The following is a 13,407-nucleotide window of genomic DNA, read 5'->3' as shown; positions in this document are numbered from 1 at the left end:
ATGTTCTTAGTTCGTTCGTTTTAAACTATTTATTTATTTTTAGTAAGTTAGAGGCATTCTTTCAATACCCATGTCTGGTTCCTGCCAAAAGTTCCCCAAACTCTCTCTTCTTTGGTTGTTTCTGTCTGACTCATAAAGATTCGATACATTACAGTCATGATATTTCTTCCTTTTGCGTAGATTCTTACACTTAAAATGGAGAGGACCTTGATCATCCGATCAAATATGAGAATCCCTCTCTAATTCAGGAATCCCTTCTGAACTATCTTCAAAGCATGTTCCTTAGCCTCTGGTGACCACATTGAGTGATGGAAGCTTACTTTTATATGACACAGTTTATTCTATTTTTTCTTTCTTTCTTTTTTTGAGGAAGACTAGCTCTGAGCTAACATCTGCTGCCAATCCTCCTCTTTTTGCTGAGGAAGACTGGCCCTGAGCTCACATACGTGTCCATCTTCCTCTACTTTATATGTGGGACGCCTGCCACAGCATGGCTTGCCAAGTGGTGCCATGTCCACACCTGGGATCTGAACCGGTGAACCCCAGGCTGCCAAAGCAGAATGTGCTTTAACTGCTGCGCCACCAGGGCCGGCCCCTATTCTGTTTTCTTAATGACCAAAGCTTTAGAAAGTTCCTCCTGATCTGCCTGCCCATAACTCATATCCACTACTTTCTGGAGAAGAAATGACTAAAGAAAAGAAATGACTTTTCCAGGAAGCAACCCTTCAAGTAATCGCTTATTCTTTTATTCTCTGCGACAATCATTTCTCTGATGTTTCCTCATAAGACATGGTTTCTGAAATGTTCACCATCCAAGTTGCCCTGTTCCTAAATACTTTTGAATTGTCTTTTCAGTCTATGACACTAGATTAAACCCAACACTGTTTGATTTAGCCACTGAGAACGCTGATGGAATTATTTGCACTCCTACTGCACCAACACGTCTTGGGTTCCTTTTGTGTTTGTTACCTTCTTCCTCTCACCGTTTGAGCTATGCCCTTCTCTCCTTTCTCCAGACGCTGCTGCTCAGTGGATTATTGAGCATCCCTATGTCTACCCTGCATTCTCACACCTATTTATTCCAGCTCTTATTTTCTGGTGAGCAAGCTATCAACCTGATGCAGTTGTATTGGCCCTTTAACACACACGCACTCACACACATCCTCACACACACACACTTTTAAAGGCTTAACAGTGGGGCAAGTTACAATGAATTGCACACTATCATATTATTTAAGAAATAAACCCAGCAAATCAGTAGTTTTCAGTGGCTAATGATAAGGCTTCAGCTATTGTGGGAAGGAGAGAGTTTAGTTTAACAAACTGCTTGTTAAGTACTTCAACCACTAGTTGGGGTGGCACCATTATTACAGACGACAATTCTATTAAAATAATCCTTAAAGACCATTTAAAGTAATTTGGTCCTTGGTTGTTAACAACTCAGTTTCTATCATTCTAAGTTTTGAGCATGGTCTGTTGGTTTCTTTGTAATGCTTTCTTGTTTCTTCCATCCATGATTCAAAAGTTTAAAGTATTATCCTCAAGTGACCTTTAAGAATAGTTTGGAAACTGTAGCTGTTATTACCTGCCAGCATGAATTTTATGAAAAATTTAGTGTTTATTTTGTAGTGTTTTTTAATAAAAATGGCTCTAGGTATAAAGTGTTCCTGAATTAAGAGCTGTAGATACAAAATGCATAGTCTGGTACCGCTAGCATCAATTATTCTGTCTATTAGCAAATTTTGTCACTCATAGAGAATGGTAATAGCACATAATTGACTTTATAGAATTACGGTGATTTAAAGTTCTGCAAATGATCTCAACCATTAATATTAATGTACGACTCAGCATGGGAATAATACAACATGTAATAGAACCAACTTTTATATAGTACTTTATCACTTACTTTCACATACCTTATTCTCCTAACCTACATTTGGCGTTAAAAACGTGCTAATACATAGACTAGACAGGTTTGGGCCTTATTTTACTCTACGACCATTGAGATTTGGGGATATTGAAGCACTGGTTAGCATGACCTTTCTAATAAGTGGCAGAATCTGAACCTGAAACATCTTCTTGAATGGAAAGCAGATTTCCTTAACAAGTCTTCTTAAAGGGCACGTAGTCTGGGGCGTCTACGCAACAGGCAGTGGCTGATTTGACTGACTGACCACGTTAGGGGAGTTTCTCTATCAGGGCCTTACTTGCTCCCTTCCTTCAGCAGGGCAATGGAGACGCGGATTCGGTCCCTGAGGAAGATCAGCATGACAATGACAATCACTTCAAGGATGGCGAGTATTATCACTTTAAACAGGAAAAAAACCGGTTAGTGTGTGATACGAATCAATCCAGAAAACAAACTTTCTCTGTAAAAGCTAAGACTGAGCTTCACGATTATTTCTGCCAGTTCTGACACTTCATAGTTTAAGCAGTGCTACCTCTCAAAAAATGCCAGTCTTAGAAATTCACTGGCAAAGCCTCCAAGAAACGCTAAGCGATCTAGATTAAAGCCATTAGCTAGCGTTTGAACAACTCATTTGGACAGGCTTCATTTTATCTAGGGAAATATTTCACACCATTTGTAGAAATGGGAAGATAGGCACGGAAGCAAGGAAGGGCTGCTTTAGGGAGCTCTATTCTAGAAGTTTTCATTTTTACTTCTTTGAGTAAGAGAATCATTACAAAAGAAAGTTTGTGAGCTGTCCACCCTGCATGCAATGCCTCGGTGAATTCACCTTGCTGATGGACAGGGCAGGCTCTTGGCTGTCACATTTTTATTTTGTGACTCTACCCATCATGGCCACCATTGATGAAACCACTGTGTAAACCCAACCCAAGTTGTCTGAGAAAAGTCTCAGAATTAGAGCTAAGGGAATTTAATTGTTTTGAATTGAAGTTTATAAACCTCTTGAACTAAGAGTTATACAAACTTAATGAACCATGTCAAAACCATCTTTACATGAAGTGAATCTACAAAGAAAGAATAAAGTATGTGTGTATAAAGAAAGAGAGCAGGGAGATGAAATCTTGGGTTCTTTACAGCTTTTTGTTTCCTGGATCCAGGTACACTTGAAAATCCAGCTGCTTTTTTGCTTTTTTGAGCTTCATAAGATAATTCTATATTTTTATTAAAAAATACCCCTGCCTTGCCCCCAACTTATTCCAATTTTATTTTCTTTTCCATTACCTTGATTTAGTTTCCTTTTACTTGAAGCCAAATAGTCCTAATTACTATATTTCCTCAATTCTAAGGCATACTTCTAATTTAATAATATCTTTTTAGGAAAAGATATCCTTCATTACATGTCTTTTCATTGATTATAATGTGCATCCTGACTTCAGAGATGTTAAAAAAGTGAAAAGATGTGGATCTTAAAATTAAGGAACTATAGCACTGCTAATAACAGAATCTGAAATTATAAAAGAAACTTAATGGAAAGTTAAATTAAATATCCACCCATGAAAGAATTTGTTCTATAACATCCTTGCTGATAGTTATTCTGCTTATGCCTGAACACTTCCAGTCCCGGGGACTTATTACTTCATTGTCTTATTACACCACTGAGATTCTGATGTTACATCACACATCAGTTAATACCTCCAAGTAAGCAGAAATCAGTTAACCCAGACATGTGGGAGGATCTTAGTAATGTATCATCTTGCCACTACATCTTCTTCTAGTTAGACGATGTTTTTACGTTTTCATGCAATTTGATTCTCTTAAAATACTAAATTGAGCCCAGAATTGTGGAATTTAGCCATATTAAACTAAAATCATTATCTTCTTTGGATAAACCTAAGAACGAGATATATCAGTCATTTTATGTTCTGAAATTGCATTGATGAACAACATTGAATGTTAAATTTCTACCTTCAGAAAATTACCTATTCACAGTGGTTATAGTAGAGAAATTTAACTGTCTTTTGAATTTATATATTATATTCCTTCCTTTTGTTTGAATAAGACTGAACAATAGAAACACATTTTTTGAAACCCTATGGAGATGCTGGTAGAACTCTAAATTTACAGAGGAGGAGACTGGGATAATTAATAGCAGGAATCAGAATAGAACCACCTCCTAACACAACCTAAGACTCATAAAAATTATAATTTTTGTGTATATAGCTCTATTTTTAGTGTTTCTGTCAATGAGTGTAATTTCATATGTATGCCCTTGTCTCTGGTGCCTAGAATTTTGTCCAAATATGGAGCAAGTGATTAACCAATGTCTGATAAATGGATTGTGAAAGCTGAGGCTCATTTGAGGAAAGATTAGCATTGCTAGCTTTGAAAATAAAAGCAAGCTCTGTATTTTCCTCAAAGTATATCTCTTAACTTTTCCAATGGCAGGTTCTGATCATCTCAATGATTTTCGTGTTGAAGGTCCTTAACAGACAGCAGTGGGATGACCACAGAACCTGTAACTAAGATCCATATGACAGTAAAATTAAAGGTTTCCAAACATCATGGATGAGATTTGTATCTTTAGAAATGACAGCTGGTAATAAGTAGATTGCTGAGGAGATACGGAATCACTCAAACTCAGGAGATGGGATGAGATGAGGAGACAAGTCCCAGCAAGCCTGATTTTGATAGTTAAAAAGAAATGGCCATAAATAAAACAATTCTTTAGCAACATATTTGAAGAAATAATGTGCTATGTGAAGGGAACTAGTCCGTATGAGAGCTGGAAATGGGAAGCCCAAAAGCAAGGACTCGGCATTTTGATCCAGCACTATCCAGGGAAAAGAGAAAAACTGAATTTGGCAGACAGAAGGAATCTTGTGGGGACTTCTGTGCAGCAGGGCTGGGTCATCAAGCTTGGCATGAGCCTGAAGAAAACATCTCTCAACGTTACCCAAGGCTCTCTGCTAGAAAAGCTTCTCATTAGTAATCTTGTTCCCCATGTGCCTTGATCCCAGGAAAGCAGTGTCCTTGACGGGATATGTCTGCTTTCTGGTCGCAGGGAGAGAATCTTACTGGTGTGAAATAAAATGGGACCCTGGTGGGGGCTGGCCCCGTGGCCGAGTGGTTAAGTTCGCGTGCTCCGCTGCAGGCGGCCCAGTGTTTCGTTGGTTCGAATCCTGGGTGCGGACATGGCACTGCTCATCAAACCACGCTGAGGCAGCGTCCCACATGCCACAACTAGAAGGACCCACAACGAAGAATATACAACTATGTACCGGGGGACTTTGGGGAGAAAAAGGAAAAAAATAAAATCTTAAAAAAAAAAAAAAAAGAAAATGGGACCCTGGTGATATAATGTGAGCCCGTCCTCGAAATCCTGATGTCTTTTGGGTGAAGAGGCAAAATCAAGTTTTCAAATGTATGGAGGTGGGACCCCTCCTGGAATCGTGATGCCCTACGAAGATGTTGCCCCCCTCTGAGGCTATCTCTGGCTCCTGACCAGCTTCCTCAAACAAATCTTGCCTGGCTCCCTAACTTCAACCATATGCAAATGAATTCTTTTTTAAAGCAATAGGTAATTAGAGATTTTTTTAAAGAATTGATTAAAGAACTTGAATCTCTGTGAAGTGCAAGGATTATAATAAAACCTTCTAGGAATATAGGATTAAAGCCATCTCTGAAATCGCCTTGCTTTAAAAATTTTGTTAATATTACCTCTAATTCAATAATCTTTTTTTTTTTTTTTTTTTTGAGGAAGATCAGCCCTGAGCTAACTGCTGCCAATCCTCCTCTTTTTGCTGAGGAAGACTGGCCCTGAGCTAACATCCATGCCCATCTTCCTCTACTTTATATGTGGGATGCCTACCACAGCATGACTTTTGCCAGGCAGTGCAATGTCCGCACCTGGGATCTGAACCGGTGAACCCCGGGGTGCCAAGAAGCGGAACGTGCGAAGTTAATCGCTGCGCCACTGGGCGGGACCCTAATTCAATAATGTTAATAAACACTTCAAAAACACAGATTTATTTTCAGTTATCTATTATTTCAACTCCTCTAATAAATGGTTTAAAGTCTTGTTATATGGGGCCGGCCCCGTGGCCGAGTGGTTAAGTTCACGCACTCCACTGCAGGCGGCCCAGTGTTTCGGAGGTTTGAATCCTGGGCGCAGACATGGTACCGCTCATCAAGCCACGCTGAGGCGGTGTCCACATGCCACAACTAGAAGGACCCACAACGAATAATATACAACTGTGTACTGGGGGGCTTTGGGGAGAAAAAGGAAAAAAATAAAATCTTTAAAAAAAAAAAGGTCTTGTTATGAAAAAATTTTCTTTTTCTAAACGTTTGAAAATCAAGCTTTTTTTTTTCTCTTAAAACACCTTCCTTGGATATCAGGTTAATAGCTATACACTATACACTCACACCATTTTAAACTGAAGGCAAATAGCCTGGGATCTTTGCAAAGTAATATTTTTCTAAGATTATATAATAAATTCCCCTCAATGACTTTTCCATTTACTGTAGCTAGTAAGATTATAGACAAATTTACTTTAATGACATTAGCAATAAGTATATTTAACAAGTTACACCAACCCATTTTCCTTTAGACAGAGAAATGCTTTCACATTATTATAATTTTAACAAAACCAGTTTTTAAAATCTACTCACTAAACGTGAACCATGTTTGTTTCAGTTGAAAGTACATGCTTATATCAGTCTGAATCCCGATGTTATATATACTTAAGTGAGAATTTGGCTTTCCCTGAAGTTTGCTGTATTCCTGGTAACAGTGCCATATTCCTTGAAAAAGAAAGAAAAACAGACTAATATAAAATGTTACTTTCTGAAATAAAGCTATACTCTTGTCACACATATCTACATGAAATTGATCAACACGGTAATTTCTACAAAGGCTAGGTTCATATTTAAACATAAATATTTTATGTGCTCCCAGTAGTCCAAATGTGCTACTGCATTTGATATAAACGTTTTCAGTATTTGTCTGGATGACAGTGGCACCATCTGGCTTTAAATGTCCTTTTGGCTAGAAACAACTTTAATGTCCATCAATAGGGACTGTTTAAATAAATTATGGTATATTTCTACTGTAGAATACTATACTCCCATATAAAGAGGAGAAAGTCTAGTGGTATTGAATGATCTCTAAGGTATTTTGTTGAGCAGAAAAAGTATGGTAGAAAATGATATGAAAATATGCTACAATTCATATAATAAGAACAAACTTTATATATATATTTTTCCTGTACACACATAAAGTATCTCTGGAAGGATATATATAAATATAATATTTTTTGCTTCCAGGGAGGGAAACTTGGTGACAAGGAATAGAATGAGAAGGAAAACCGTCACTGTATAATAATTTGAGATTTGAAGCACATGAATACATAATCTATTTTCAAAAATCATTTAAGCTGAAAATGAAATTTTTTTGATAGTGAAGTCATGTCTTGGGAGAATTATCTGAAAGCATGTTCATGTCAGAGATGACGTCCGGGTGAGGCAAACATGGATTTCTTCAACACACTCCTACCTTCAGGCTTTTGCTTTAGCGGCACTCACTGCGTGGGACTTTTCCCTCATCTCCAATGGCTAATTCTATTGCCTCCTTCAAGTGTTTTCTCAGATCTCGTCTCAAAAAAACCCGCCCTACTAATATTGCAAGGTGTAACCCTTGCTCTACCATGGTACTCTCATATCCTCATTGAGGATAACAAGACGGATAATAACAATAACCCAACACATACTGTTTACTGTGTTCCAGGTACCAGTCTGAGATGTTTCTATTCAGTGTCCCATTTAATCTCACAATCCTGTGAGATGGAGGTACCATTATTGTGCTGATGGTATACATAAGGAAACTGGGTCTTACAATCATTAAGAAACTTTTCCAAGGTTCTGCACTTGTATGTTATGGAGCTGGGCCTAGAAGTCAGGCTAACCAGGGAACCCAGAGATTCAACTGCATTCGTAGACTGATGTGTGGAAAGCTCTTCTTCCAGTGACAGAAACAGAAAATTGTTATTTTTGGTGTCTGCTACCATAAAACTGTATAGTCAACCCAAATGGCATCGTAGGGAAAATTATTCTTTTGAATAGAAACCGCTCAAACAGTCACATATTGGCCCATACACTTGTTAGAAGGCTGAAAGGAAGGGGATACAGAGCTATACTATTCCTCAGGAGAGATTGTAATTCCTTTTTTGTGTTCACATTGCACCCGCACTGCTTTTGGGGGGACTGAGCTAGTGGTTAGATTTCAATGTTGACATAAAGTAACTCTCCACCCAATGAGGATAATTCCAAGTGCTTGCCTCTAGAGAGTCATGCCTCGTTATGGAGCACAGGCCAATTTCTAAAATGTGTGACAGGATCTGGACTAAAAGTACTAAACTGAAAGAGAAAAATAGATCACACTTCCATAACTAAGAAGACCTGGCCTTTGATGATATAGAAAAGTTAAAGGAATAAAAGAAGTTGTCTGAAATGTTTTTCATTAAACTAAAAGGGATTCTTTTTACCTCCTTCTTAATACCCATGAGCAGGAGACCAAAGGCTGGTAGGGAAAAAGTGTAGAACATTTTGACAGCACTTTTTTTCACAATAAAGAAGAAATATATGCAAAATTAAATCAATTTTCTCAATTTAACACTTTTTGGGAGAGGAATAAAGAATATGCTTTCCGGTAATTGACAATGGCAACTGAAAAGAAAAAGATGATTTTGATATTTGGTGATTGTAAGAGGGATGATACTTACCATAAGCTAGAATTCCAATCACACCCAATATGAAGACCCAGAAGAGGAATCCAGCTGTGACCCTCAGGAGTATCACAAACATCCAACTGAGGAGCATGGCGATAGTCAGGCCACTAGAGGAGAAAGCACGTGACAGACACAGGGGTCAAGTGTGCTAACCATCACGTAATGAAAACAGCAAGACATCCTCTTTTTCCTATTCAAAATAATTCTCAGATTATTGTATTTTACCTGGCTATAGAAACATTTATAACGTGAAAAAGTCTAAGCAATGGTTTCTGGTAAGACTTTCACATGAAAGACCAGCCCATCAGGACTCCACTCGTGTGGAGTCATCTTCATGTGCTTGGGTAAACTGAAGTCCAGCTCAATCATTGTTCAAGAAAAAACACAGTTCCTCCAACCTACAGTTTTGGCCTATCTGCTACAGATGCCCTGTCCTGTTGTTTTTCCTTCACTCTTTCCCACTAAGTGATAAATTGTAAAACACATCCATGATGAATTTGTGCTGTTCTGTCTACCTAGCGACTAACGAAAGCCTTATGCAATGTAACTGGCTAGAAGCAAGGGACCAGCCTGAGGGCAGAAAGATAAGAAAAATAACTGCCCCACACAATTCCTGAATCCATGATTTTGTAGTCGTTAACACCATAGTCTAATTATCTCAAATAGTTTGTGAAGTTTGACATCACTGGACATCTATTTCAGGTCCCCAGTGGACTGTGGGCCATTGTTTGGAGCCACGATAAGGTTTCTGTGTCTCCTGGGCCATGTGACTTTATCAAGCAATCAGCAGCATGACTAATTTCCTTCTGTTTTAATTTATTCCTGGGGTCTGACTGAGCTGCTAGAGATGCCTCTCTTCCCCCCATAGATCCAGGGTAAAGTCTGTTGGGTTCTTCTAGGTAATTTCATCAAAGAGAACTCATTAAGACTGGAAATTTGAATGATACTTCTATTAAGACCTGACACCTTCGGTGCTATCTGCAAGTTTCCAGACATAGTAGCAACAGACAGAGCCTGGTACATTTATTGAGTTTATTGTCTTCAAGTGTTATCTTTAAGAATGAAATCTTAGTAATTACTGTCACTGGATAGATGACAGCACAGTATCAAAGTAACTTCTCAGGTCACATTCTTGCAGAGCCTCTGCTTTTTACTTCAAAAGTCATTCTCTTTTAAAATCACAGATACTTTTTTTTTTTAAGATTTTATTTTTCCTTTTTCTCGCCAAATCCCTCTGGTATATAGTTGTGTATTTGTAGTTGTGGGTCCTTCTAGTTGTGGCATGTGGGACGCCGCCTCAGCATGGCCTGATGAGTGGTGCCATGTCCGCATTCAGGATCTGAACCAGCAAAACCTGGGCTGCCGAAGCAGAGCGTGCAAACCTAACCACTGGGCCACGGGGCCAGCCCCTAAAATTACAGATACTTTAATGCTTAAATATTAAATATGGTTGAAGCATTATTCTATGGCATACTCCAAGGGGAATATTCAAAAAGGTCAGTGGGAAAAAAAGGAACATAGCTATTTATTGTATGTGTTTTAAATTCCTGCATAAAAATTCAACTGAATAAACTAAGCTCCAGCATATCAATTTTTGGCTTTATATTTATGAAATAGATGACAGCAGAAGAGGTGAAAATAAAGGAAGGTGTTTACGTTCAAGTGGTGTGAGTGGTGCCTGGGTAAAGAGGGTTTCAACTCGTGTGTTGGGAGGGAGGTGGGCAGGAGAGTCTCCCACAATGCACACCTTTTCAGGTAAGAGTGGAAAAGCCAAAATAGAGAGGAAACATAGAAATTACCTAGTGGTATTAGAGGAACCAGTTTAACTACTGTCAAGTATAGATTATAATCTCTGTTATGGAGTTATACCCTGAAATCCTGATATACACTGAAAATAATTACTGTAATTGTTTAAGATAAAGCATCAAAATAAGTGAAATCTCAAAAACTAGTTTTATAGCTCTGAAAACTACTCAGTAGTATTTCACACATAATACAATTTCAACTTAATTAAGCACCTTAGAGTTAAATACATCTATCTTGTTCCTTTGGGGTTTTTTGGGGGGGGGGAGGTTTATAAATGCTCCTTGAACCCACATTTTCTATGCATCTTCTGTGTTCCAAGAACCATACTAAAAGTTAGGAAAATAAGGATAAGTTAGACATAGTTACTATGGTAAAGAGTTCATAGTTTATCAGGAGTAAAGGGCCAGGTAACTAAAATATAAAACAGTAAGTGCTATATAGAAGATAAGTGTATGTATGTTTGTGTGTGTGTGTAGGTCACACACACACACAATGGGTATGAGGAACACAGAGGAGGAAGTAATTTATTATGCCTGGGGAAGTCAAGACAGACTTCATAAATGACATGAAAGCTGATTTTAAATAATGGATGGAGCTGCCCAGGACACAAGGAAGGATATGCTAGGCAAAAGAACAGAATATGCAAAATTGGGAGGGCCAGGGTTTGATGGTCTAGCGACGGGTGTGCCATTTGATGTAGGCTTAATCAAGAAACATGGGTGGAGACGAATCTGAGAAACTAAGTTGGGCCAGGTTATAAAGGGCCTTGTAAGTATCCGAGGAACTTTTCACTTTATTCTTTGATCACTAGGGAACTATAGATGCTTTTAAGTGACAAGAATGTGACACAAGAGCCAGAGAGTAAAGACAGCCCTAGATACATCAAAGCACATGGACCCGCTCTAGTAGAGTGACTGCATTTTCCCTTACCTTTCAGGAATGCAAACCTTATGTCTGAAAATTTTAAATCTCCTCCCCCCTTCATATATTTTTTCAGCTCTTCATAACTAGCGACCTTTGATGATGATGATGATGATGGCAAACATTATGTGGAAGGGATGTATTAAAAAATAAGAATGATCCTTTGGAGGTCAAGGGGAGGAAAAATGAGAAAACAGAACCAGAGAAATGACAACGCATCCTCTGGAACACGTGATGAGAAGCGAAAGTACTACAGATGCTGTCCCTACATGACTCGAAGTATATGTAAATAAGAGCACTTTAATTAGTAATGTAATGCATACAATTACAATATACATTCTTACAACTTTCTGCAACACTGGGCATATTTCCAAATATCTATGCCCCATCTTCACTCCATGCAAAAAAGACAATGGCAGGAATTGAGATCTGAGTTATTCTTTCTTTCACAAATATGAATGAGGAATTTGAAGAAAGAATTCCACCAAGGTAAAGTCAGAATGGGGCTGGAGAAGAAACAACTATGTTTTCACTTACATGAGAATCCAATACCAAGTTGTTGCATAGTCTTCAAACACTTTCATTCCAATTGCCCTTGCATCAAGGATTTTGTTGACACCACTGAATTCAAAGAAAGAAAACATCAATTATTTTTTGACTACCGTTAAACAGAAATCTTATTATGATAAAAGAGATTTCGTAAGCTGCTATTCAAAGCATATTTTTAGAGACCATTTATCAGTAGTGACTCTTTTCCTAGCCACAATAATACATGAGATGTCACTTCAGTAAACCTACAAAGGTGGCTATAGCTACACACAAAGAGAACACGGCTTCCAAGAACGGCAAATAAATCCTTTTCCAACATATGCGACCTGCCTTCAATATTGCAGAAACCTCACTATAATGAATTTAAATGATAAAATCAGCTTTTAACTTACAAAATCCATAGAGTCGAGAATAAACATCATCTTTAATTCCCCTTCCTAACTCTCCAACAGCTCTGTAGCAGGAAGGCACAATGGGGCACATACAGAAAAGTGCACAAATCCTTAGTGTCCAGTTTGATGGATTATCCAAGTGAACCTACTTATGTAACTACAATGTCACCATCGCTTCCCCTACATGCCCCAACCGCAACACCCACCCCTTCCCGTAAAGTGACCATAATCATAAAGTTTGTAATGATAATATCCTAGTTTTCTCTTTAGTTTTACCACATACATAGGCATCAAAGGGGAATTTAATTTAGTTGTGCTTGTTTTTTATTTTTTCAATCAATGGAACTGTACTTGTATTATTATTTTGCAATTTCTTTCACACATCTTTATATTTGTGAAATTCCTCCATGTTGCTATTATATTCTAAATATGCAGGAACTGTACTGTTCTACTTGGACCACTAAGTTCTTTCAAGAAAGAGAGATACATTTGTAGAATATTTCTATTTTTCATTTTTAATTCACCAACTGAGCCATGCAGTGGCACTCTGTGTGTTTATGTTTGTGCTTACATGTGAGTGTGCACCCGGGGAATTATGTTTCCTAATGACTTGGAACACCTCTATGTGTACAGCTGAGGGAAATAGTAAATTTACTTCATTGTAGTTCATACATAGAAATCTGATATGGTACTGAAACATACTGTCATGGTTGTTTCACCTTTCATAAGGCCCTCTTCCCTTTAAAACATCTGGTGGTTCCATTATTTCAGTCATTTTTTTAAATAGTGCTTTAAAAAAGCATAGGTTTTTTTTTTTTTTATGTTCTTTCAAAAAGTAAACGTATTAAGGTCTTTCACTATGTTTCCTGATGTCTCATTTCTCCACCTGTTGATAATGAAAGATTTAACCATTTTGAAAGACATCATTGGTCTTTCTAATTCATTCTGGCTTCTCCTTTAGATGTTTTTCTTTTCTTTCTTTCTTTCTTTTTTTTTGCTGAGGAAGATTTGCCCTGAGCTAACATCCGTGACAATCTTCCTCTAT

At 37.9% G+C, this 13,407-nt stretch overlaps 1 protein-coding gene across 10 annotated transcripts in view; it reads right to left on the bottom strand.

The window, feature by feature from the left end:
• SLC44A5 (solute carrier family 44 member 5) overlaps positions 1-13,407 on the bottom strand; it is a 316,589-nt gene that overhangs the window by 20,866 nt on the left and 282,316 nt on the right. For all 10 annotated transcript variants that reach the window (XM_023641846.2, XM_070267486.1, XM_070267482.1 and 7 more), the window contains 4 exons: positions 11,959-12,042; positions 8,689-8,801; positions 6,581-6,712; positions 2,208-2,307 (listed from right to left, as the gene is read on the bottom strand). In XM_023641846.2, the coding sequence (XP_023497614.2) occupies positions 2,208-2,307; positions 6,581-6,712; positions 8,689-8,801; positions 11,959-12,042 (429 nt within the window). The remainder of the gene's footprint in view (positions 1-2,207; positions 2,308-6,580; positions 6,713-8,688; positions 8,802-11,958; positions 12,043-13,407) is intronic.

Source organism: Equus caballus, chromosome 5, assembly GCF_041296265.1.
Source record: "Equus caballus isolate H_3958 breed thoroughbred chromosome 5, TB-T2T, whole genome shotgun sequence".
In the NCBI taxonomy this organism is placed as follows: Eukaryota; Metazoa; Chordata; class Mammalia; order Perissodactyla; family Equidae; genus Equus; species Equus caballus.
The sequence above is the reverse complement of the archived record's forward strand: the minus strand, read 5'-3'. Positions and strand labels throughout refer to the sequence as shown.